At 40.6% G+C, this 25,327-nt stretch overlaps 1 protein-coding gene across 7 annotated transcripts in view; it reads left to right on the top strand.

Moving 5' to 3' along the window:
- Positions 1-25,327, top strand: part of CEP112 (centrosomal protein 112) — a 188,269-nt gene that overhangs the window by 100,552 nt on the left and 62,390 nt on the right. For all 7 annotated transcript variants that reach the window (XR_005259386.1, XM_038157555.1, XM_038157551.1 and 4 more), the window contains 2 exons: positions 15,021-15,083; positions 18,755-18,904. Coding sequence is in view for 6 of the 7 variants with exons in the window: in XM_038157555.1 (XP_038013483.1) it covers positions 15,021-15,083; positions 18,755-18,904 (213 nt within the window). In the remaining variant the exon portion in view is untranslated. The remainder of the gene's footprint in view (positions 1-15,020; positions 15,084-18,754; positions 18,905-25,327) is intronic.

Here is a 25,327-nt window from a genome sequence, read left to right on the forward strand (position 1 = left end):
AAACTAAAAAAACCCTACTTAATATTTATGGTAGACTCTGTGTATGTGTAAGCAGATAGTTGTTGAAGTCTCTTTTATACATTGCATTAAGGCACTAAATCACACATTTTCTTGCAAGGGGATGTGCAGTGGCACAAATTAACAATCTGCATGGCGTGTTTGAGCAGCCTTTGTGCAAGTGACATTTCATTTACCTGCGTCAGGTTCTTGGTCTGTAATTTTAAAGAGCATTCGGAGGATTATGTCGGAAATCAGCCAGCCTGAAGCCATTAAAATGGCTGTGATCAACAATTCAGAATCTTTTCTGAATGTGAGGAAAGCTCTGCTTGGCATAATTATTTAAAGCCAAGGTCACAGAAAGTATTTAAACCTTTGAAATTCATCATTAAAGGATTAATTTTAACTCAGGAAGACATTGTCATTTTTGCTTAAAAATGGAATTTGAATCTCAATTCTTTTCTTTCTTTGATCTTTTTTTACATGTGTAGTATAGCAAAAGAAAAGTTAACTTCTTTACATCCTCAAATTAAAGTTACAAATAATCCTTCATAGGGCAGTATCTCTAATAGTCTTGAATTGTCATTTCTGTCAGAAATACTGGTTTTCTTTAATTTGTTGGATTTTTTCTATTTTTCAAAAAATTTGCTAATTTTAAGCTATATTAACTGCTATTGTATTTTTTTTCTTTAACCTACTTCCCTATTTTTACCCTAATCTGAAGAGCACGTGTTGAGTAAAAGATAGGAGGGGAAAAGAAAAGAGTATCTCTGTTGAAAAGTCTTTCACAGACATGTGAGAATACCTGGCATTACCTTCAAATCTCCATTCCCCATTCTGTTTCATTTCTGTCTTGCAATTGCAGAACTGTGGAAATTGGCCACAAAATCCAAAAATTCAAAGTAGCTTAGAGGACAAACTCCATTTAAAGCTCAAAAGTAGCAGTTTCTGCCAGATTTAGTTCAAATCTTGGTCCTAGTCCACAGAACCTTGATGAAGATGATTTTATCCATGAGGGGGGGAAAAAACCATCTTAATTGCATCATGAGCCTTGAAATTTGTTTATGAAAATATTTTCAACCAGATCTTGTTACCTGGAAATTTAGGGTGATATGAGAGAAAATTTGTTCTCTAAACTTACTTTTTTTGGTGCCAATTCTGTGAAGATTGCTTAAAAATCCAATGGGAAGATGAATTTCACAGTTTAGGCGTGGAATGTCTGACTGGCCAGATTTTCTGAAGGTCACTCCATTCTCAAGTGAGGGATCTCATTCCTCTGTGATCTGCTCTGGGAATAATGTTAATTTCTGTGTGGATTGCTTTGTCTCATTGTGGACTGTTCTTAACGTGAACATGAGGAAATAGAAAAGAAATTATTCATACTTCAATGACAAGAAGAACTGAACTGTAAATGGGTGAAGAAGATCCAGGATTCCTCTGGATTCCTCTGGCATTGCCCTCCTGCTCCTGTGGGGATGAGAAGAGTGAGGGGCAGAGACAGGGCAAGGAAGAGTCTTCATTACAGGCACACTGAATGTTTAAATATTTGTTGGTGCTTGTAGACATCTTTTTGATATTTAGGGACATATGATTTATTGAGGTCTTTCATTTTCTGTTGCTTAAAAATCCCATCTGTAAGGCTGGGACGTTGTTTATTGTGGTGTCGGTTCCTCAGCACTCCCTTAGCACTTTGGGGTTCGTCAGGATTGGTGTCTGGTGGAGATTCCTGGGACACTCTGAGGATTGTGCACCTTTTTTCCTGCTTTGCCTCTGTAAGATGCTGAGGTGTTTTCAGCATTTTCTGTACTTACCTGGCTGAGCTGACAGAAGTTTTAGGATCATTTTTCTGCAAGGTGTTTTGCCCTGTTAGGAGGGTAGGGAAGCAAAGGGCGCCCGAGCAGCTGTGGCTGCCCCTGGATCCTGGCAGTGCCCAAGGCCAGGTTGGGCAGGGTTGGAGCAGCCTGGGACAGTGGAAGGTGTCCCTGGCCATGGCAGGGGTGGCACTGGATGGGCTTTAAGATCCCTTCCAGCCCATGCCAATGGTTGTCGGGTGTTCAGGACACAGCCCCGGAGCTGCTGGCTCCTGCTTTGGGCAGGGCCAGGTGTGCTCCAGGTTGCATCAGCAGCACTCGGGGCTCTCCTGAGCCAGGTGCAGTGGAGCACACAAAGCTCGGAGCAGTTCCAGGTTTGCCAGGAATGACTGAGAGCAGGAGACAAAGTCTGAGTGTGTGCAGATGTGGGGCTTGGCCGCCGGCGCTGTTTGTAGCGTTCTGTGGGATTTTCTTGGCACAGGAAATGAGCGTTCAGCAAGCACGGCCCGAGCAGAGCAGTGGACAGGCTAACAATGCTCAAAGGAAGCAACCTTGGAACACTGAAAATATCTCATAAAAAAAGCTCCCTTTGAGCAGCACACATGAGTAAACTGGAGTGGGAGAAGATGATGATGGGGTTTTTTTTTCCTCTCTAAATAATTTTCAACATTTAGCTTTTTATTGACTTCTTTTCTATATTTAAATAGATATTTTGACTCATTCTGTAAAGGTTTATGCAGGTTCCAGGAACATCTAATTCTCTGTCAGTGCTGCTTTTCTTGTGGAGAAGTAATTTACATTTTTGCGTATTGACTGTACTGAGCACACATGAAATTTGATTATAGGACAAATCTGTAGTCAAAAAACCCCCAAAACTGAGTTAAACGCTTTATTTTTGGTGCTGCTTCTGATGGAAGGGAGCTGTGAAGTGGTTCCCTCTGGAGAGATGGGACACCAAAGTGGCATAAAACCTGGCCAGAGCCATGCAGATCCTGCTTGTAGACTTTAATGATGGTGATGTTATTTGTACTCTGAGGTTTCTGTGATTTTAAATCAAATCTGATGTTTACAGATTTTACCTGCTACAATCACTCCACCTGTATCTTGTATCAAATCTTGGTCCTAGTCCACAGAACCTTGATGAAGATGATTTTATCCTTGAGGGGGGAAAAAACCATCTTAATTGCATCATGAGCCTTGAAATTTGTTTATGAAAATATTTTCAACCAGATCTTGTTACCTGGAAATTTAAGGCAATATGAGAGAAAAATTTGTTCTCTAAACTTACTTTTTTTTGGTGCCAATTCTGTGAAGATTGCTTAAAAATCCAATGGGAAGCTGAATTTCACAGTTTAGGCATATCTGTGAGTGTATCTGGTGTGAAGTCCACATAAAACTCAGATACCTGAGGACCACTCTGTAAGTGTCCACTTCCTTAATTAGGAATAATTATTCTATATAACAGTTTTGTTGCAATATAATGTTTTTGTAATGGGGCCCTTTTCAAACCTCTTCAGACAGTGTCCTATAGATGGATACTTATTTTCTGAGCAACTTCTTGCTTATAACTTGCAAATAAGGTACTGATAATGTGCCCTAGGGAACATTTCAGTCCCTGCTTCAGCATCAGGCTCTGTGCTGCGGGATTAATTCCTCACCCAGCACAGCCCTAGAACAGCCCAGTTGGATGTAACTCCCTGGGCATATTTTCATGCTGCATATGCAGGAATATCTGTGATTCACAGTATCTGTTCTGGCACTGTTGCAGATGATGTCACACTGTTCAGCACTGGCAAAGAGAGATAGAAGATGAAGGGAAGGAATATGACATCTTCTGAGATGAAAGATGCTCCAAGAGATACTTGATTAAAAGTATTGAGTTACCCCTAAGCAGTTACTTCTGCTCCTAAAGTAAAAGCATCTTGTGCCTTCCATGAGTTCCCATCTCTGAGTCCTGTCTGTCCAGCTCTGCTTCTTCTCTGCCAACTCCACATTTCATTAGCACCAAAAATGGTTCCATCTTTGTCCCTTAGACCTTCTGAGAACTGGCTGTGATGGAACCTTTGATCTGACACCTTTCACTTCATTAACTTGGAGACTGAAGCCACAGTTGCAGATAACTTTGTTTGTGATGAGTTTTCACACTCGCTGCAGTGATTCCCTGGTTATTTACATGGGGGCAAATAGGTCAGCCATAAAAAGGGCATGTGTATTCCTCCCAAGTGTAATGATCTCATTAAATTGTGTCTAATTGTAATGCAGACCTGTTTGTGTCCTTGCTGAATGCAAGCAGGACCCCCACCAGTTGTAGATGTGCCATTTTTAAAACTTGTTTTGAGTCTATTACATCAATTATTTAGCTTAGGTCCCAGCTATGAATAATTTAAAGAGCCTCCAATTCTTACCAAGAAGAGTTGGATGTTTCCCAAGTCTCCTAAATTTTTTCATTATAATCCAAGAACTATTGTCTCTGATATTATCTCTCTGTTCCAGAGCAGTAATATTTTTATTGTTTTTGTTTTGTAGAGCCTGTGTACATTAAATTACATTTGGTTCTTGAACGTTTCTGACACAGTGATAGTGATTCACCAGCTAATATTAATAAAAATGAGTGTAGTACATTTGGCTTTGTTGGAGAAAATCTAGCAAAACCAGAAATGTGGTGCCAAAAGTAAATCAAGTAAAAGCAAAACATGATGCCAAAAGATCAAAAAGAAATGTATTTCACAAAGAGGTAATATTTTTAATGTATATTAGCACAAAGAATGCAGATTATTTAATCTGTCTTGATAGTACCTTTCAACACATCCTTTCAAAACCAGTTTCCTCTGTAGTGTGTCCCTTTTTGCACTGCTCCTTCTTATTCCTCCAAAGAAAAATCAGGATGATGGTGGACCAGGAACATGGTCACAGGAATTGCATCATCCCTCAAGGGAGCCATTTGGAAGAGTCTTCAATCAACAGAGCCAAACATGAAGAAAAAGATGGTAGAGTCATCTCAGGGCTATTTCACTCAAATAGGACTAAACAGAATTTATGGCACTCTCCCTACTGGAGATGTTTCAAAGCAAGAGCTGCAGTTACTCACATAGTTACTCTGCTCCTATCTCCTTAAAAAAATAAAAATAAAAACTTCAAAAAAACAATCCGGAAAACAACAAGTCAGATTTCTGCTCATCAGCTGTATTCATAAATCTGGTTCCAGAGTTAAGAGCCAGGAGAAGTTGGTATAATTGCCACTGTGGGGAAAAAAAAATGTGCACCCATGAGCAACAGGCTCGCTTTTTAATATTTTCATTAATGGCTGCAGGGAGGTCAAGCACCATTATTTGCATTCACAAATAGCACCACAGGGTTAAAAATGAAAATGATTGCAGCACTGCTGTCAAGAAAGGAGAACCAGACAAGAGCTAAATGATGAATTATGACAAAATATGGAATTAAAAAGATGGCTTTCAGCAGGGCAAGGTCTGATATGATTAAAATTAAAGCTCAGTCATGTGGCCCATCTTTCAGCACACTTTACTCATGTCCTGTCATATCAGTGGTAGCTGGGTAGTTGTTGCAGAAGTTTGCCTGGGCTTTTTAGGGTTTAGTGGCTTTTAACCAACTGGAATTCATCCGAAGTGTCTGTTGAAGAAGCATTCACAGGTGGGGTTTTTTGTTGTCTCTGTCTCCTCTTTCTTTTTCAAGTGTGTGCCCAAGCACCCCTCCCTGTTCTGCAGCACCTGGGCACACGCTGCCTCTTCTCCATCCCAGAACTTCCAGGTTTTATCCTTCAGAGTGTGTTCATAAGACCAAGACCCACAAAGTCATGGGGATGGTGGATAAGGTGAATGCTGAGGTTTTGCCAGTGGCAGAACAACTGTTTTAATTATTTTTTCAATAGTTTCCCAAGCCTTTCTTCACTCTCCAAACAACCTGTAACACACCAACTTTATCTTGTAATACACAATTGCTTATTATTTTAGCTTTATTAAATAGTTTTCAAAGCCCAGTTGAATCATTACCTCATGCTCTCCCTTTTTGCCCAATACCTTGTGTCTTGGAAAAGGCTGATTGCTTGTAGGTCCAGTTTTGTCTAATTTACCAATTTTCCTTATCCTTGCATTCCTGGGTACATGATAATATTTGGAAAACATTGGCTGTTTTCCAGCGTGGTGCTGACTGTAACGTGAGATTACTGCTGGATTTTTTTATTTTAACAACTGAGCCTATTCATTCTTAGATTTGATGAGAATTCTGCACTGAGGTCTGGGTTCCTGGTCAGGTGTGACAGGAAGGATTCCCTACTCCTGGATCCCAGTCCCTGCAGCCATCCCTGCTGCTTTCACTGAGGCACCTCTGTGGTTTTGGTTGTCCAAACAACAGTAACTGGTGTTTGTTCCTTGGAATTAGAAGTAGAAAATCCTCCTGTATCCATGAGCTCCACATTCTTACTTTGCTTGGAAGTTTCTGGGATGATGCATCCTTTGCACAAAGACTTTCTCAAGTCCCCCAAACCCCAGAGTCAGCGCAAGCCACTGCAAAAGGTGCCCCATGGAGTGTGTCCATCACATCTCTGCTTAGGTCAGCACAATAAAAAAAACCACATTTCCAAATAGCTTTGTTTAGGAGAAATGCTCAGTGATCAAGACCAAATGAATGTAAAACATAATAATTGTGTTTTTAAATATGGCATATTTTGAAGATGTTTACACTCATTTGCTCTTTCTTCATATCATTATAATAGAGAAAAGCTGCAGGTGGCTTTTTTCTTCTTCTTCTTTTTGGAGAAGGAGTGTTTGGGAAGTAGGGAAGGGGTAAAACAATGTTGTTACTCCTTCAGAGTCATTAATATGAAGAAAGAAAAGTGCTCCAAAATGACTTGCTTACAGCTGCAGAACATGTCACGGAGTAAAACCCACCTTCATTAAATGGGTGAGAAAGAATTCTAATTGTTTTGAAGTTCTTATGATCAGTCTGTATGTGCTTCATTGTAACGTGATACTAAAGTGCCTCAATTATGATTTGTATATTTTGGTGCCAGAAGGGTTTTTTCCTTATGCTAAATTATTAAGTTCTGTCAGCTGCTGGGCTGTCATATAGAGATACAGTAAATCACATTATATTTTGTCATGGATTACACAGAGCAATAAATTTGGGAACAGAGATCAAAGTAGTTTCACAATCACATCTGAGTGTAGGAGGGGTGTTTAACTTGTAGAAAATCTGATTTAGGTGAAACTGTTGCAGTTCTTGTGTGAATTTGAAATGAATTTGAATGTTTGCTTGAAAATGAATAAGGTACAAATCCCCAAAAGAGTTCTCCTGTATTTAGTTCAGAGGAGTTAATTCTGACCTACAGCTGCAGGACAGAGAACAGATAAATAATTAAACATTGGGAATGTTAAGAGTCTTGCAATGCCTTATTTATGTTTTTAATTGCTTTGATGATGGAGCAATATATTCCATTTTCTTTTTAATTGGGCCTTTGCTGGACTTGGGAAGTTTCTCCTCGGCTCTGTGACGCGCTCTGGCTCCGGGAAGTTGTTTCTCTTTTGGGGAAGCTTTGTCGTATTTTAAATACAAAAATTAATCCAACATAATCTTGCTAAGGAGCACTGATGGCTTCAGATCCCAGATTTGTTGGGGGATATGGTTGTATTTTCAGTGTCTGTCTTTCCAACTGTAGAAGCTTAGCTTTTGTTGGGCTCTTGTCTAACGACGTAACTTCAAAGTACAGAGTTAACTTTGTGATATTGAGTTAATTTAGTGATACCAAGTTAATTCAGGGGTACACTTTGTCCTTTGTTCCCACTTTTTCTTCTATTTGATAGCAAAGATTCTGTCTTAAAATGATACATACATAGAATGCTTTTCTACTCGTTGTCTTCTTAATAAATGCTTGTTCTTGCCACAGAATTCAACTTAAGACAATGCAAAATCTAAAGACTTCATTCTTATCCCTTTATAATTCTTTCAGGAGCCCTAAAGTGTCTCCTTGGCAAAAATCAAGGTGTGTGAATTTAGCTGATAAATAATGATAAAGTGCCTGGGTCTCGGAAATCTCCAGTTCAGAAAGAATTGTGTTTTGTAAAGCTCAGATTAAATAGTCTTTAACGGAGTCAAGTCATGGCTCAGTGTCACATCCTGGGACCGTTGCCTTCTATGTGTGGAGGAAGCTTTAGCTTTGACTTGCATCCTCAAAGATTTTTCACAGCCTGTCCCCTCATGGTTTGGCTGGGTGTCAGCTCTGGGGGTACCAGAAAAGTCTGGGCCTGAGTGATTCTGGAAACTTCTTTATGTCAGAGTGGGGGAGAGCCCGAGCTCATGAGAGGAGTGAGGTGCCTGCATTTCTCAGGGATGAAGGCAGCTTGTCAGAACTCAAATAATTCCTGTTGGCTGCATGTTTTCTTTGTTGAAGCTCTGAAAAAGAACATGCCAGCACCTTTGATATAACAGCTTAAACTCAGTTTAAATAAACATCTTTCTTTGGTTGGATGGAACAGGAGAAAAGCAGGAAATATTAAAATGGTAATCCAGGAATGTGATTTAGGGACTCTAAAGTGGAGAGTGTTGCAATCTCCCCATCTTCACCAGGTTTACTTCATCTCGTTTGAGTGTGAGCTGTGGGAAGAATTGTGCCATAATATAAAACCTGACGCCAAAGTTGGTGAAATGGGAAGATAATGAGGAATCTCAACCCCAGCTGCCCGCTGTGATGGATGGCAGATGAGAAGCAGTGACATCTGTGATGATCATTTGAATCTCTTCATTTGCAGGAATCTGTGTCACCACAGAACACCACACCGATTTCACCAGTGGTCATCTCACAGATGATTGATGAGAGTAAATCAAACAAAAATCAGCATCTTTGCCTGTGCTGAACATGATGCCAGCCCAGAGCTTATCACACCCAGCAATCTTTTGGTAAAATGTCCCAGAACAGCCTCAGATTAAACCACAATTCTCTGCCAGCCCTTTGAGTGCCTGGTGCACTCACCAGTATTGTCTTCTGTAAAGGGTAGTTCAAGAATTAAACAATTGCATGTGGCAAACCCAGGCTGTTAATCCGGTTTTAAATCCTTGTCTTGTATTCAAGGCTGGTGTTTTAGGCCAGATTGTTTGAAATAATGTGCCTGGCTGACAGCAATATTGACTGGAACTCAGCACTAGTGATGCTGGGGAATATTTAGATGCTGAGTAAATCCATTTAGATGAAGGTAATAAATAATTGTGTCCTGGTGCAAGGCTGGTGCAGCTTGGGCATCAGCCACCCTGCAGCTGGAGTCCCACAGAAGACTTTCTGGGTGAGTTAAAAATGCCTGTATTTAATTCCTCTGCATAATTTCGGAATTATTAGAAATACTCTGTTGGTTTAAATGAGAAGTCTGGAATTTGGAGTTTTCCTAAGGCACAGTTTGCAGAAGCAGTTTCTCAGTGGGCCCCCATTGAGCACAGAGCTGCAAGGTGCTGCAGAAAGGCAATTCTCTGTGCAGGTACTGTCAAAGGCATTTCTATTCATTCTTGGGTTTTTCCCAATGAAAAGTACTTCACATGAATGAGAGAGTTTTTTTCTCCTAGAGATGTATGTTTAATGAAAAAAAAAATAAAAAGGAAAAGATTTGTAGACCTCCAAAAGTGAAATGTAAAATAGAATATTAATAGGATTTTGGGATTTCTATCATTCATTTTCAAAGCCCTTGAAGTCATTTGGTACTTGACTAATTATTCTGTTAACATCATTTTGGGTATTCAACTATTTTTAATGGTCTTTTGGGTGGTTCAGATTACATATTTGAACTGTGTGTGCTATTTTCACTGCTGAGCAGAGATCCAGCTTTCATTTTTGTCTGATTGGTGGGGAGAGCAGGAGAAAGAGCAGTTGTTTGGTGTAGGAAGTCACCCACTGTCAGTGTTAGAGGCACATAAGGAAAATGCATGTTTCAGGCTTTGAGTCAAAATGGAATTTTTATGTACAATCAGATGAACTTTAAAGGTGATCTGCTGATCTCTGAAGTTTAAACAGATATTGTACAGAGAGTCTTAACATGCTTAATAACAAAGATTGCCACCATTAGCCATTCTGAAGGTCATTTTCTTCTGACATCTATCAAATTACACAATCTTGAATTTTGGTACAAAGCATAATGCTGTCAAACTTAAAATAGAAATATTCCAGAATGTGGAGTGGTGTGTTGTTTTTGAGGTAAATGGGCCCCATTTACATTAGTTCTTTGATGTTAAATTCCTTGCTGCACATCAGAGAACAGTTGCTTCTTCCCTGGAGCAAGTTTTCTTTCTTCTTCTTCCCCCACCCTTTGATTTTTTTCTCCTTTTTTTTTTCTTCTTCTCTTTTTTTTTTTTTTTTAAGTTTGCTTACACTTTTATCTGACTAATTATGGAGGATCAGTTTATGGATGGCCACTTTTAGTGAGTTGCAGGCATTTTGAAAAATGATTCTTTCATAGCTACTACCCTAAACAAAAAAGTTCTTTAATCTGCTGCTTCTCTATCAGTGAATATGGTGTTGTGTGTGTGTGTGTGTGTGTATATATAAAACTCTAGTTTTCAGAGCTCTTTCCAAAGCTGGAAGATAGAGAAACACGGAATTATTCAGGTTGGAAATGGAATCTCTAATGTCATGGAGTCCAGTCATAAACCCAACACTGCCAAGCCCATCACCAAACTCTTATTGTTGGGGTTGGAAGGGGCCTTAAAACTCATCCAGTGCCATCCCTGCCTCGGCAGGGACACCTCTCACCGTCCCAGGGTGCTCCAAGCCCCATCCAGCCTGGCCTGGGACACCTCTCACCGTCCCAGGGTGCTCCAAGCCCCATCCAGCCTGGCCTGGGACACTTCCAGCGATCCAGGGACAGCCACAGCTTCTCTGGCACCCTGTGCCAGGGCCTGCCCATCCCACAGGGAAGGATTTTCCCCCACTATCTTACACAATGCACAGATTTGTAATGTTTCAAGGCTTCTGAACAGCTTCATTTTTGATAAAAACCCAAGATATCCCAAAAGCCTCCCTGAGTGTTGCTGGAGGATGGAATTGTCCGCGTGGCTGCCAAGCCCAGAGTGCAGCTGGAGCAGAGGGACCTGGGGCTGTCCAGGGCTTGTGCTCCACTGGGTGGAACTGGAACTGAAAGTTCCCTCTGATGCACCTCAGACCTTCAAATAGCTATTAAATACTTGGTAATGAGGGTAGGACACGGTGTGCTTTTGTGATGTGGTCCTGTCATAGATCCTGGGCTCCTTTACTGATGCTGTTCTGTTCCATGAAAGGAGAAGGTGAAAATGGAGCAGTGTTAGAAGAGCATCCATTAATTCAGACTCCACATCTGGAGTGCTAATAATTTTAATTTTTTGTTCTAATTTTTAATTTTTTTTTTTTTTCATTTTTACATGAAATGTTTTGTTGAAGTCGATGCAGTTTTGCTCAGCAACCACAATACGATGCTTTAAGGCTTGTTAAAGAATTACAGTTGGGTTTTAAAACCAATTAACTGCAACAAGGACATAATCTTTTTAATGCAAAAGTCCTCTGTAATATAAAATAACTGCATGTAAAATCATCATAACCAGATAATTTTAGCTAAAATATGTATTAACTGTGTGAAACTAAACAGGAGTTAGTTTTTGAATCAGTGGAATTCCTCTGCTGCTTATCCAATTTAAATCTTTTTTCCTTATAAAAATGGATATTCCAATTGATATTTCTGACAAGCTTCTGCCAAGTGGGAATTTCAGCAGCCACCTCTCACACACGGAAAACTGTTTTCAGACCATTAACTCTATTTGCAGTGCTGCCCATTGCTATAAAAAGAGCTTGACTTTAATGAACACTGGCTGACCCTCCAAATGTTCACCTTCCACTTGGATTCTTATTCATTATGTTTCTGAAATAGCACCTAACCTGAAAGGGAGGGAATGCCTTTCAAATAATTCAGAAACAGCTCATGCTTCCTCCAGCACGTGCACCCAGCAGCCAGTTGGAAAAGGAGGAGCCCAGGAAACTGCTGTGTGTGTGCACCAGGCCAGTGTGAACCTTCTCATTTATCAAGATAAATTTGATATAAGTCCCCCCTGATGTTCCCTGTACACAGCTCTGTATGTATTTACTCATTCCTTAACACAAAAAAGAGTAAAAAGACATTTTCTGTGCGTAGCAGTGCGCCAGGGAAGGTGGTTTGTGTCTCCCTTGGTTGCAAAGCAACAGCCTGTATGAAGAGGTACTAAATTAGGTTTAGTTGCAGGTTTTGAGAAAGGAGAAGCTTCATATTTCTACAGTTAAAAGATGTCAGTGGAAAAGAGGGTGCTCAGGCAGCCCCATAAGTTGGATCATTTCAGTGCTTTAAATTGTGGTCTCTGCCTTCATCAGAGCTGCTCGTGTGGTTTGTGATGATGCAAGAGCTGCTGGGTGTTACAGACCTCAGGGCAAAGCTGTTTCAGCAGGAAAATTATGGAATGGTTTGGGTTGGAAGGGACCTTAAAGATCATCCTATTCCACCCCCTGCCATGGGCAGGGACACCTTCCACTGTCCCAGGCTGCTCCAAGCCCCAGTGTCCAACTTGGCCTTGGGCACTGCCAGGGATCCAGGGGCAGCCACAGCTGCTCTGGGCACCTGTGCCAGGGCCTGCCCACCCTCCCAGGGGCCAATTCCTTCCCAAAATCCTAACTAACCCTGCCCTCCCTCAGTGGGAAGCCATTCCCCCTTTTCCTGTCACTGTGAAAAGTCCCTCTCCAGCCTTCCTGGAAGACCCTTTAAGGTACTGGCAGGGACTGTCCATAGTTTTTAGTGCCACAGGGCCAATATAACCCGTTTTAGACAACCAGAGCCCATGGAGCTGTGCTTGTGCTATTTCCAGGGGAAGCCCTGGGAGCTCAGTACCTCTGAAATTCAGATGTCTCAAATGTTTGGGACTGGAAGAAAATGCAAGAATTTATGGTTTGTTGGTGACTGGGAGACAAAACTTATAAATATTTTGCTAACTGGAAATTGTTAAAGCCATTATAAAATAAAATGTTGCAATTCCTTTTAAGTAAACTGGTAGGATAGCCATTCCTTGCATTTAGTTAGAAATAAAACAATGAAATGCAGAGTATCTTTCTTTTGGATCACCTCTGTCCTGTCTCTCAGAGGTCAGCCTGATTCTACTCAGTGTGAACAAACAAATTCTAATTTGTTTATGGAACTCATGAGTGGTTCTGTATTATTTATTGGGATTTCTTCTGTGGGTTCAGGAGGTTATAAAGCAGCTTCTATGAAAGATGAGGACTTTTACCCCAGGCAAGTTGAGCGAGAGCAGCTGTAACGTGATCTGTGCAGTGCCTTGCTGACGAGTCCCTCTCCCTTTCTGGTACTAACAGTAATTTATGCTATTGCTGTAATTTATTTTTTTACTTTTTTCCTCTAAAGATAAACTGACAGTTTCAGTCACTTTATGACATGGAGTGGTGGTAAAACATCATTTGAAACTAGGCTGCAGTACAATGGAACGAGTGTTAATGTGGGTCAGCCCGAGTACAAGGAGAAACAGATCATGGACAGAGCTCCCTGGGATAGCTGGGGCTGTGTCACCACTCCTTTTATTTATGCACCCCCACCATGGGCCCTTGCAGTGTTTGTGGTTCACTTTTGAGTGATAAATGGAGAAAAAATGAAATTTAATTTGTCTGGTGCTCCAGAATTCTTCTAGATGCTGGTTCAAGCCAATGTGTATTGCCATTATCTCTGTTTATAACGAAACCAAGCCATAATGTCATCTCAAAAATGATGCACAAATTTGATAATTGGTTTTGCCAACTTTTTTAGTAGATTCCTTAGTACCAACAAACAGATGGAGACATCCATATGTTTCATAATTTTGGAATTTGAAGGGATTGAGGATCTGAAATTGCAATTTCATGTAAAGTTTAGGATTACTTTGAACTGGCTGTAATATTCTTAGGCTGAGCTGCACCTTACAGAGCTGCCCGGATTGCCGAGGATGATTCCAGCCCTACCATGACGATCCGCGGCTCTAAGCTCCTCGATTTATAGCCCAGGAAAATCAATAAGACTCTTTGCCTGCCTGAAATCCCTGGAGTTTGCAGAAATGGAGCCTGAGCTGGATGCACAGAGGGTTCAGAGGCTCTGGGGGCCCCTGTGGGTTTTTGGTGCCCCCAAAGAGGGGCTGGCGGGAGCTGGCGTTTGGGCGCTGGATGCGGTGCCGTAAAACTAAGGACGACAGATCAAAGGTTTGAGCAGGAGGTCAGATAGATTTTGAAAACTTAATCAGCTTAAATTTGCTTCAGAACTCAGCTGCGTGATATTCTGTCCCCCCTAAGAAAATATTTGCCTTAGACACCTGTCCTCAAGTTTGAGAGCCAAGGAGACGAGCGCACCGAGCAGTTCACCTGAGGACAGCGTGGTGGGGCTGGGCTGGGCTGGCTTCTGCAAGAAAAATACAAATCAGGTTTCTCTTCTGAAATGAAATTGCTTTTTTTTTTTTTATTAATATCACTATTTTCAAATTATTTCTGAAATTAAATTATTTGAGGGAAAAAAAAACCTTTAAGAGCTATTTTTCCTGAGTTTATAGAAATATTTGCTGGTTTGATTGTGATATGAACAAGCTGCCTTGTTTTCAGTTTGGTTTATTCTTTAGCTTTGAGTTGTGAAAAAAAAAGCTGGGGTAAGGAAAGAGCTGTATGTCCACGCTGCATCTTGGGTGGATTTTCAGTGTAATTCCCATCTTTCCCTGAGAAGGGACGAGCAATGGGACAAAGGACAGTTGCAGACACAGAACTGAGAGGTGAAGCTGCGTCCTCCATGTCACATTGCCTGGGACTTTCTCCTCATTTTTCCCCCTCTGTTCAGAAACAAATTCATCCTGATAAACTCGTTTACATGTGTTGCCTCCTTCCCTTGCCCCACACACACGCACACACTCTCATTCTCTCCTTTTTTTTCTTTTTTTAATCCGCAGAACTCTTTATGTTTTTCTAATAATTGGCCGCAGAGGTACAGTTTCTCCCCTCTTTCAAGTGATGAATAGTTGGCCCGAGATCAAAGCCCAGCCCTGGCGGTTTTTTGGCTGCCACAAAAGGGCGTTGGGGCTGGCGCGGGGCCGGCGCTCGGTGATAGGCATGTGGAGGAGGTGCCAAGCCCAGGGCCCGGTGGCAAAGTGTCTGTGCACGTCCTGTGTCTGAGCTAACGGGGCTGTCTTTTGTGTGTGTTCCAGGCCAACAGGCGGCTGAAGCAGACAGAGGAGGAGTTCAGCCAGAAACTGGCCAAGTCCACGCAGGTAGGTGGCCAGCAGGCAGGGAGCTCAGGTGAACCTGTTCCACTTGGGAGCTTGGTGAAAAGCTGAGTTACTGCTGGTTTTGATGAACGAGAGAAGTCGTATCCCGTTGGTAAATCAAACATCCAGTGTCTTGCAGATTTTAACTAAAAAAAAAAACACAGAGCATTAAGCTGGAAAAAGAGGTGGGTTTTTTGAGTTCTGAATTTCATCTTTTTCATTTCCGTCGTCATTTCCTGAGGACTCCAGAGGACCGAGTCCTCCTTCGGCCAGTGGGAAGGAGGGTGAGGTGCTCCATCACATCTCGTAGAATCAGGAGCCATTGCACAGCCAGGACTTGCATTTCTTGTTAAAGGTGGTGTCACCCAAGGTTTCTTCATCTTTGTCATTGATCCCCACCAGTTCTGCATTTCTGCCCAAAACAGCACCTTGAAGAATGTCAGTGTTCTGGAGGCAGACTGGTTTTGACTTGAGTTTTTGGTCTTCAGAGAGCTCAAAAGATGAAATGAGTGTTGAATTTACATATATGCTTAAAAATGGTAAGTCAGCTTTCAGTTTGACTGACAGGTAGTACTGAAGTGTGAAAATGATGGAGATGCAACCAGAAGTTAAGCTTTTAATAAGAAAAAATTGCCACAGGGATTTGTGTGGAGGTGTCATTCTCCTCATTGCCCCCCGCCACAGCAGAACGTTTGCCTTGCACTGCAAAGTGTGTTTGCAGCCAACAGTCCAATAATAGTACTTTAAAATCAATAAAAACACTACAAAGAAGGGTTTAGCAGCCTCTAAACTAGACAGAAATGATCAGCAAGACAATAACAAAACTGCAAACTTTACTGTTTTACCAACACTTCAAAATATTTTAAACTCTTGATTTCAGCTTTTCAGCTCCTTTGAGTCTTATTTTCTGTAACACTTGTCCAAAACTGTGACTTCAGTTGTTTTAAAAGTGACATTTATTGCCTGTCACTTTTTCACACTGCTTTATTAGAATCATTGGTAAATATGTCTTATATTCTGTTTCTAAAATCTAACCTGTGTTTTTACACATTTATTTGCATACTGGGAAGTTGTAGAGTCTCCATCCTTGGAGATACTTAAAACCTGGCTGGGCTGATCCTGAACAACCACCTCTGAGTGATACTTCTTTAAACTGGTCCATTCCACACCCACCAATTCCATGATTCTGTGGTAAATCAGAGATAATGTTCTCTGTCCTGAATACCTTGCAGTAATTTTAAATTAGTAATTTAGTAATTTTTGAGAGCCTTGTTTATAAAGAAAGAAAGACACAACAAAAAAGACCTCGTCTTTTTTTTTTATCTTTCCATCTGAACCTGAAAAGCAGGAAATGGTTAAAGCTGAAAAAGTAACATTTAATCCACATCAGACCTGAAGGAAGAGATCCCTTCCATTGCTACCTCTATTTTACCTTTTGTCATTGTCACCCACATGTGAGTGGAATCAAGGCCGCCTCTCCATGCCAGACACAATCCAATGTCAATACAAAAATGGTTCTTGGTCCATTTGTTAAAGACAGTTGGAATAATTGAAGCATTGCTGAATTTTTAAGCGAGGTATGAGGAAATTGCTTTAATTGTTGCAGCAGGAACACGTAGGTAGCGTAGGGCAAGGTAAGAATTTTTTAACCTAATTGTCATAATAAATTTCATCAGGCTGACAAAATTTATTATGTCATATAATATTTATTGGCCTGCAGAACAATCTCAGGATTTGGGGACATGTTTTGTATTAAGGTGGCTTTGCTGTAGCTGGGGCATTTTACTGGCAAGAGCTGGACCCGGTTCCTCAGCCCTTTCTGGGGCAGACACAACACATCCATCATCTGTCAGGGCTGTTTGGCTCAATAAAACAGTTTCACCCTGATGTCTGAATTTCTTTACTTGTGTGGGTTTAAATCAAATCCCCCAAGTTACTTGGACACGCTTGGCTTTGGGGTTTTTTTGTAGCTCACTGTTAATAATTGGTCGATTGCAACTTTTCTTGTGGTCGCCTTGCTGACAACATCTGTCCAATCTTTCTCTCTGTGGCCTCTTGGAACATTCACTTTTAACACCCACACAGAGAAGATATTTCAAGAAATTTCCTCTGAAGTTTATACAAAGTAAATAGAAATTTTTGCTCTGAAAAGTACTGCACAAAGCAGATCTTTCTTCATCAATTCCTGCTGAAATTTCCTTGCTTGGATTTCAGAACTCCTGTGTTAGACCAGGCTCTAAACCCAGTAAAAGCTTTAAATCTCAGGTTTGTGTTATATTGAGGAGTTTGCCGCTTCATTTTCTTTTTAAAATGACAAAATGCGACATACTCAAAATGCTGTAGTTTTGCATGGGGTCAAGTTGTTTTCTTAATAATTTATATAATCCATTGCTTTCTTCTGCTTTCTCCTGTGCATTACACGCCTGGTAAAACCACATTTCTGCAAATAGTCTGTCTTCTAAACAATCACCTGAACTGCAAACCCAGAGACACTGCTTAATCCTGGCTAAAGAGTTGCACCCTATCCAGATAATCTCTAAACTTTGGCATATTGGTCTCAAAACCCCTTCTTTTTCATGGGTATTATCTTTTGAAATACGTATTTCTTTTTTAGAAAAGCAATACAGAAATACAAAGGTAGGTTTCACACATAATCTGGGTTACTTTCTGGGCTTTTCAGGTAGACAAAGAGAAATAAATTTACTACAGAGTTTCAATCAGGCTTTTTCCCCTTTTCCAGTGACTTTAGTACCTTCATTTGTAGCACAGTTCTTACACTAGTCCTAGCCTATTATTAGGTTTTTTTAACTTTTTTTTTTCCTAAATAACCATGTAATTAATATAGATAAATGTTTCTCTGCCAGTGAGGAGGCCTGGCAAAGTCTAAGCACTGTGGTAGTCTCTCCCTGAGCTGCCTGTGTGCTAAAGTGCTTTTAGAGTTATTCCATAATATGCTGCTACAGCAGCTTAACCTTAAGCTTGAATATATACATTAAAGTCAGTGACTCTGCCACGTGTTTAAGTGCTTTGCTGGGTGATGACATGTCAGTATAAAATTCTGTAAATATGCCTAAAGGATCAGGGTTAGTTATGACTTTCCCCAGTGATGAAAAAGGTAAAACAAATACAATTCAACAAATGATGAGTGAATCACCTAAAAGGTCTGGATGTGGAGTCAGGTCCTCACTGTATTGCTCAGCAAAATCTGCTCCTTTCAGCAGCTCAGAAATGTCACTGTCAGGTTTAAATTTCAGTCCAGTGTGTGCATGTGGGTGTTTTTCTTCTCAGCAGTATCAAGGTGTAAGATATCCCCCTGGAAAAGGAGCAGCAGCATCCCGGTGTAAACTCCCACTCCCGCTTTCAGAGCGGTGCAAGACGGGGAGCAGGCTCCAGTCTGAAGATCACAGATGTGCTTTGTTCTCATGAGTAAATATTTTGGAATGTCACAGTGGAAAACACTTCCAAGTATTTTGTGTTCAGCGATTCTTGTCATTTACAGCCTCGCTCTGTTCCTTTTCTCTGCGTGGAGTTCCATGCCCTGCTAGTGAGCAGCGTGCTGATTTCGAACATCCAGCTCGCACAGCAGAGCTTGCCATTGCTGTCTTTCTGTTAAAAAAAATGCAAAATACATGTCTTTTATGGAGGGGAGCTTTAACGTGCTGCTTTCTTTTCAGGAGATAGCTGAACTGAAGGCAACCATTTCCTTCCTGACAGAGGAGAACAGCCGGCAGCAGCTTGTGGTGGAGCAGCGGCTCCAGGAAGTTGCGCAGAAGTTGGAAGATGAGAAGCAGCAGCTGATGACAGATAATGACAGAGCAATCAAGGTAATCTGGGGATTTCAGTCGCTGATGCTGCTGCCTGGGTGAGGGTAATTAAAAGTTCTGAATGCAGGGCTGGTTCCTGTTCACACAGAGCTCACCCAGACGTCCCCAGACCTTGCCTTTGATGGAGCTGATGACTCAGGCTCCCTTTCCTCCAGCTGATGCTATGCCTGCATAAAACGCCTGGATTTGGCAAATCTAATCCATCCATGTCAGTCAAATACCTGAATCTTTCCTGTTCTCTTTCTTTTTGTACTGGCCCTGATGTTTTAGTGTATTTTCAGCAGCTTTATGCTGTGCTTTCAGGGCTTGGAAGAGAGGAAAGGTGAAAAATGGGAGAGTGAGGCAGCAGCCTGGTGTTCACAAACCTTCCCAACTTTCCTGTTTAAGGCTGCATTGAAGGAAAGCTTGTCCTTAGCTTCCACTGAAAAATACAAGCAAAGTCTGTGATGAATGTTGAAGGAATAAAGTATTTGTTATCTGTAGTTTTATACACATTTTATTATATTTTTTCATACATATTTTGATTCAGAATTCCGTTCTTTGGCCTTTCTCATTGTTTTAAGGGACTGAATAGCCACATTGTGTTCTTGCTGCTTTGACACCTTGACTCAAAGTGGCTGCAGAGAATCCCACCTGTAGAAGTGAGCAGAATTGGCTATTAAACATTTTTTCTTCTCAGAGTAGTAAAGAGCAATGGGAAAATTTTGAAACTGGTATCTGGTCTTTTGACAACAAAAACGCCTCATGAGAAGTTGTATAGAAGAATGAAATTCCTTTTCTTTTCCTTTATAAAGACATTCAATCATACCAAAGAATCACATTATTAAATGTAAAAACTCATGGAAAAATCAACTCCTACAGTTTATATAATTTTTTTTTGGGCCTAAAAGATACCGTGGAAGTTTTTGAATGTTGGAAATCCATTGGATTATGGTGCAGTTTATGCTGTCCTCTATATTGGAATGACTTGCATTATCTTGTCATTACTGTCTCATCATCTGCAGAATGTTTTTCCTTTCTTTCAGTGATTTTTAATTATCATTATTTTTTTCTTAAGGAAAATGTCTGCCTTTATTTGTGTGCTTGTTGAGGAAAAGAATTTTCTTTCTGATCATTCTGTGAAAGGTGTAACTATAAAAATGTTGGCTCTAATCTGTTACGCAGGTAGAATCACCACAGGTAGGTTATTCTATCACCAGGCTCTGCAGAGATAACACAGGTAAATCACATTATTTTCAGGTACAAGTGAATTTTTACCACTTAGGAACATGAACTGTTTGTAGTTCACTTTTCCAGTGGCCACCAAGATCTGCAGAAACCCTGTGACAGTGGAATCATCTTCCACAGAGTCAGAAATACACTGTAATTCAAGTTATCATGGTGCCTTCTTGAGTTGCATGTTGGAAAAACATGGTTCAGACTCTTAAGCAGCATTTTTCTTCTGGTGCAAACTCTACTTTTGAATTTCTCTTAAGTTTGGATTTTCTAAAGTTACACGCAGTGGAATAATTCAGCTGTTGGCAACACCAGTTTTTGAGCAGTAATGATTATAGGTGGTACAAAACCCTTCTGCATGTACATCTATTATAAACTTCATTTTGATGTTATTACTTCACAATGTAATGAAACCTATAAAAACCACAGGAAAATTCTGCACAGGATTTTTGAGCAGTGTCCCAGGGAGTTTTTAGCACTGGTGCTGGGAGTAAGTTTTAGAAGATTTTGTCAACTTGGAGAAGAAACTGGAGGAGCTGTTTTGCTTGGAGTTCTTGAATTTTGTTTAGTATCATTAATACTGTACTTTAAAAAAAAAACCTTCCTTTGAAACCACTGATTTAATGGAAATTTACTGAAATCCAGATACCCAGGCAGAAAATTCCTAGGAAGCTAAATGCTGTGTATACTTCTGGAAACAGAAAAAGGTGGTTTTAATATTTGATCACTTCGTATTTTTAAGAACCACACATATTTCTAGGCAAGCATATGCAGAAATACTTTGCTTTTTATTAGCCTGGGGCAAAAAAAAAAAGGGATTTTGGTGAAAATGGAATCCTGGATGTCCTGGAGATGGGGAACAAGATCTAACCTAGGGTAAGCTGAAGACCTTGAGGGATGATTAAAGAAACATTCTACAAACAAAGCAATTCTTAATATAATGCAAGTCTTTGAGGAGACTCAGTGTAGTAAAATCTATTGAATATACTATCATTAAAAAACAGCCTTTGCTAAATATAACATTGATTTAAACTAACATTGAGGAACAGATTGCAATTTCCTCTATTGGTATTGGGTGGCTTCCTGTAAGACCTTCCAATTATTATTTCCTTTCAAAGAGAGAAATACATTTTTACAGAAACCAACTGGCTCTCAGAGAAGTTTTGGATTTAGGCAGTAAAGTGATATCCAGATGTGGATGCCATAATACATGATTTTGATGTTAATTCAAATTCCCGACTCTCTTTGCTAGTAAAAGATCTCTGATTTGTTATTATTGCACAATTGCATCCATCTCCTTCAACTCAATATTTCTTAAGGTAGTATCTTAAATATTAGTCAAAAAGAATAAATGGAACTTTCAAGAACCTTCTGCTTCTTTTGACGGCCTAAAAATCCAATTTGAATAAGGCTGTTTGCCTTCAGATGGCCTCAGTTTGGGGCAGTTTGAGACAAATGCTTGCCTTCAAGCACTCTTGTGCTCTTCTTGGCACTCTTGTGATAGGTCATGGTTGGTCTGGCCTAAGGGCAGGTTGGACTTGTCATCCCTCATAAAATCAGGATGAACCTTTGGCTCTCACGTTCCTCTCTTGTGGCTCAGGGTGACCACTCTGGGTGCCACAGGGCAGCAATGTCCCATGGCAGATCCCACAGCAGCTGAGGTGTGACCCCAAACCCAGCTCCCCTCAGCGCCATGGACATGTCCTTGCTTTGGGCTCACCGGGAGCTAAATCCAGAGTGGAGCTCAAGGACACTGGGCTGGGGCAGGGGGGACAAAGAGCAGAGCTCACCTGGTCACTGAGCTGTGCCTCAGCTGCGCTCAGCCCAGAGATCAGGAATCACAATCCCAGGACCAGCTGGGATCAGAGCTGTGTGATGTTTCCCAAACACCCTGCAGATGTTTGGAAAGCCTGCCTGAAGTGCCATGTCTGGTACCCCTTTGTGATGCTTCAGGCTGGGATTGCAGCTCTCCGGTGAGGGGCTGGCACTGAACTGGGAATGTCTGGGCAGGAGCTTCCCTGGCCACTGATGTGCAGGGTAAACTTTTTTATTTTTAAAAATTATTTTAATTTGTTATTTTATTTTTATTATTTTGATTTTTTAAATTTTTTTTTATTTTAAATTTTTGAAATTATGTTTCTTGCATCCTCGTAGTGATCCAGCCACAGCAGCCTGGAGCTTGATAATTCCAACAGTCAGAGCATTTACCAAACTCCTCTGCTGCTTTTGGTTACTGGACTGGGCAGAACAAGAAGTTGGTGGCATCGTAAAGATACCTTGAGGTTATTTATGAAATCCCAGCCTTGGTTGTTTGGGCTTAGTTGTTCAGTTTTTTTATGAAATCCTTTTGGATCCTGGGATTGGAAGTACAAAACATTTCCTGGGATTGGAGCTGCAAAACATGTTCAGAGCATTTTAATGCTGAAGTTGATGGCCAAGTGGGGACTCCACATCAAAAAGTAGATTCTGGAAAGAAATGGATGATGGAGAGCATACAGTGACAAACCCACAACAGAAAAGGGGGAAAATGCTGCTTTTTTTGCCAGATGAACCACAATTGTTGTTTGATTCCTGTTACAGATTCTAGGATTCTGTTAAATCCCTGAATTAACACCAAGATTTCATTAGCAAAGCATGGTTGGAAGATGACATATTTCAACACTTTGTATGTCAGCCAGCTTATGATCAGATTAATTCTGTTAATAAATAAGACTTAAAAGATTTCTAGGAAAGAATGGCCTATAATAATGTTCCTCTTCATGTGAAAAATTTTGAAACAGTTGTTTTTATTTGTTATGTTTAAAAATGTTGAGAGGGGGAAAAAAGTCAAAGTGTTTTATAGCCATAGCAGAACAAAGGGAAAAAATTTGGGGTTTAAATTGTCTGGGCCTTTGTGGGCATTGAGTATTCCTGACATCCTATATTTGTTACATGCTGCTGTAACTTGGAGCCAAAGGATCTTTTCCTCTGGAAAGTACTGAGCGTTTTATCAACCCAGTGAATTTCCTCCATGCAACTGTAAAAATCACCAAATTTCTCTGTCAAAAACCTGTGTTTTTAAAAATTTGATGCACAAGCTAATTTTGCTTGTAGTTCTATTTCATCATCAGCCACGTTTAGTAGCAAATTCCACTGGTAACTACAAATAATATTCTTTATTAAAAGGAAAAGCTCATTAGGTCTCTGGGAACATTAACTGAGTGACTGCAGCCCTGCAGAGGTATTTAGTTTTTTGTCCTTAAAACACCTTTTGGAGCAGCAGCATTGCACTCTGCCAGAGCCAGGGTTGGAGTTGGTAATAAATAAATAATTCTAGTTTATTGGTTTAAAAGTCCCAAGCAAAGGTAAATCTAAGTGGTTTAAATGCCCTTAATTAGTGCTTATTAAGGGAGGAGAGGCATCTGAGAGCAGCCAGCCTAAGCTGCCCTGGTCTGGAGAAGAAGCATTTTTAGTCCTGTTTTAAAAGGGAGACAGGAGGGCAGAGCCTTGACTTCACCCAAGGTTTGTGGCAAAGGTGGAAATTAAGGCTGTAATGACTGGTGGTTCAGGAGGCTGTGATCTCGTGTGACAGCACAGAGGACACTAATTAGGGGAAAAAAACCCTGAAAGCTTAGTGTAAACTCTAAATGAAAATCAAAACTTAGGATAAAGGCATAGATTGTGTCAAGGGCTTTTTGAAAAGGGAGTCTTGATTTGCTTTATTCCCCAGGATACACCGAGGTGGCAGAATGAATGCTACAACAACTACTAGCTCAGGATCAATTTTGTCAACAGACCCACATTATGGATAAGGTTTTTAAGATATTTTGTTGTATTTTGTGTTTTAACTTGGATGAAGGGGTTTTTTTTTGGTTGGTTGGTTTTTTGGGGGGGGTTTTGTTGTTTGGTTTTTGTTTTGTTGTTGGTGTGGGTTTTTTGATTTTTGGGGGTTTTTTGGGTGGTTTTTTTTTTTGTTTTGTTTTGTTTTTGGGGATTTGCTGTTTGGGGGTTTTTTGGGGGGTTTGTTTGTTTTTCAGCCAGCAGTGCCTGTAGAAAGGAGGTCAGCATTTCAGTGTTGGCACTGGCTGATTCCTTGTAAGACATGTGGTGAGAACATGCCCCAGTGCTGGTGCTGGCTCTGGCCAGTCACGCAGAGCCTCGGCGATGTGCGTGTCACAGAGCTCTCCAGAGGCACTTCTAATCCTTCTAATTGCCTTTGTGCCCAAACATTACCATGATAAACCATTTGGCATGGTGAAAGAAAGACTTGCAAGGGACCATCTTGATGTTAAATACATGGAGTGCTTTTTCATGGATCTTTATTTCTTTGTCACTGACTCTAGCCTGTAATAACACTCATAACTCTGCAGTGTCTTTTATTAGCAGGGAATTACAAGGCACCAGCACTGGTGCTTTAGCACTGGCAAGCAGACCTTAAAATTTACCAGGCAAATGACTTTATCTTGCTCATAACTTCCTATATTCTGTCTGATCAGCAGAGGAAGTCACATCTTCCAAAAGAATAGGTGAATTAAATCTGCAGGTCTTTTATAGCTTTGCTTTTTCTGTTTTGTGGGGTCCAAACTCTGAGGCACCTGTTTTTCACAGCCTTTGTTGATGTAAATAGTAGTTTCACCCAAATTCTGTTAGAGATATGAGGGTTTAGCCCTGAGGTTTTCAGCTCTTGCTTCAGCTCTGTCTCTTGATTCCATTACCTGGTTATCTTTAAAAGCCTATATTGACACATTCCTTATAAATGATAATTAAAATGGGCTGACTTTCCAGTTAGGCTTAGATAGCTATTGATCACAACTGAAATTCTGGTTTTAAAAACTCTTCCTTTCAAAACCATCTCTCTTTTTCTGCTGCCACAGAAATTATTTCATTGTCTGAAGCATAGTACCTTCTCTTTAAAATTACAGGGTTTCAGATGTTTGGCCAGCCAGGCAATCCGAATGGCTGAGCATCTGTAAGTACTTTATAATATCTTTGACATGCTTTGTGAGGCAAAGAATTGAGTCATCTTTTTTTTTCCTGCAGCAAACTTTGCACTCTGGCATTTTTCTTGACTTTTCATGTCTCAACACATTGAAGAACTTACCATGGCCAACAGCAAAATCAGACTTACAAGTTTTATAAAAGACTAGAGCTAGTGTCTGCCTTTTCCTCTGAACTGCAGTCCAGATTTATCTGACAGGTTTAAAAGTTGGTATTTTTACTTTTTCCTAC

Source organism: Motacilla alba, chromosome 18 (assembly GCF_015832195.1).
Source record: "Motacilla alba alba isolate MOTALB_02 chromosome 18, Motacilla_alba_V1.0_pri, whole genome shotgun sequence".
In the NCBI taxonomy this organism is placed as follows: Eukaryota; Metazoa; Chordata; class Aves; order Passeriformes; family Motacillidae; genus Motacilla; species Motacilla alba.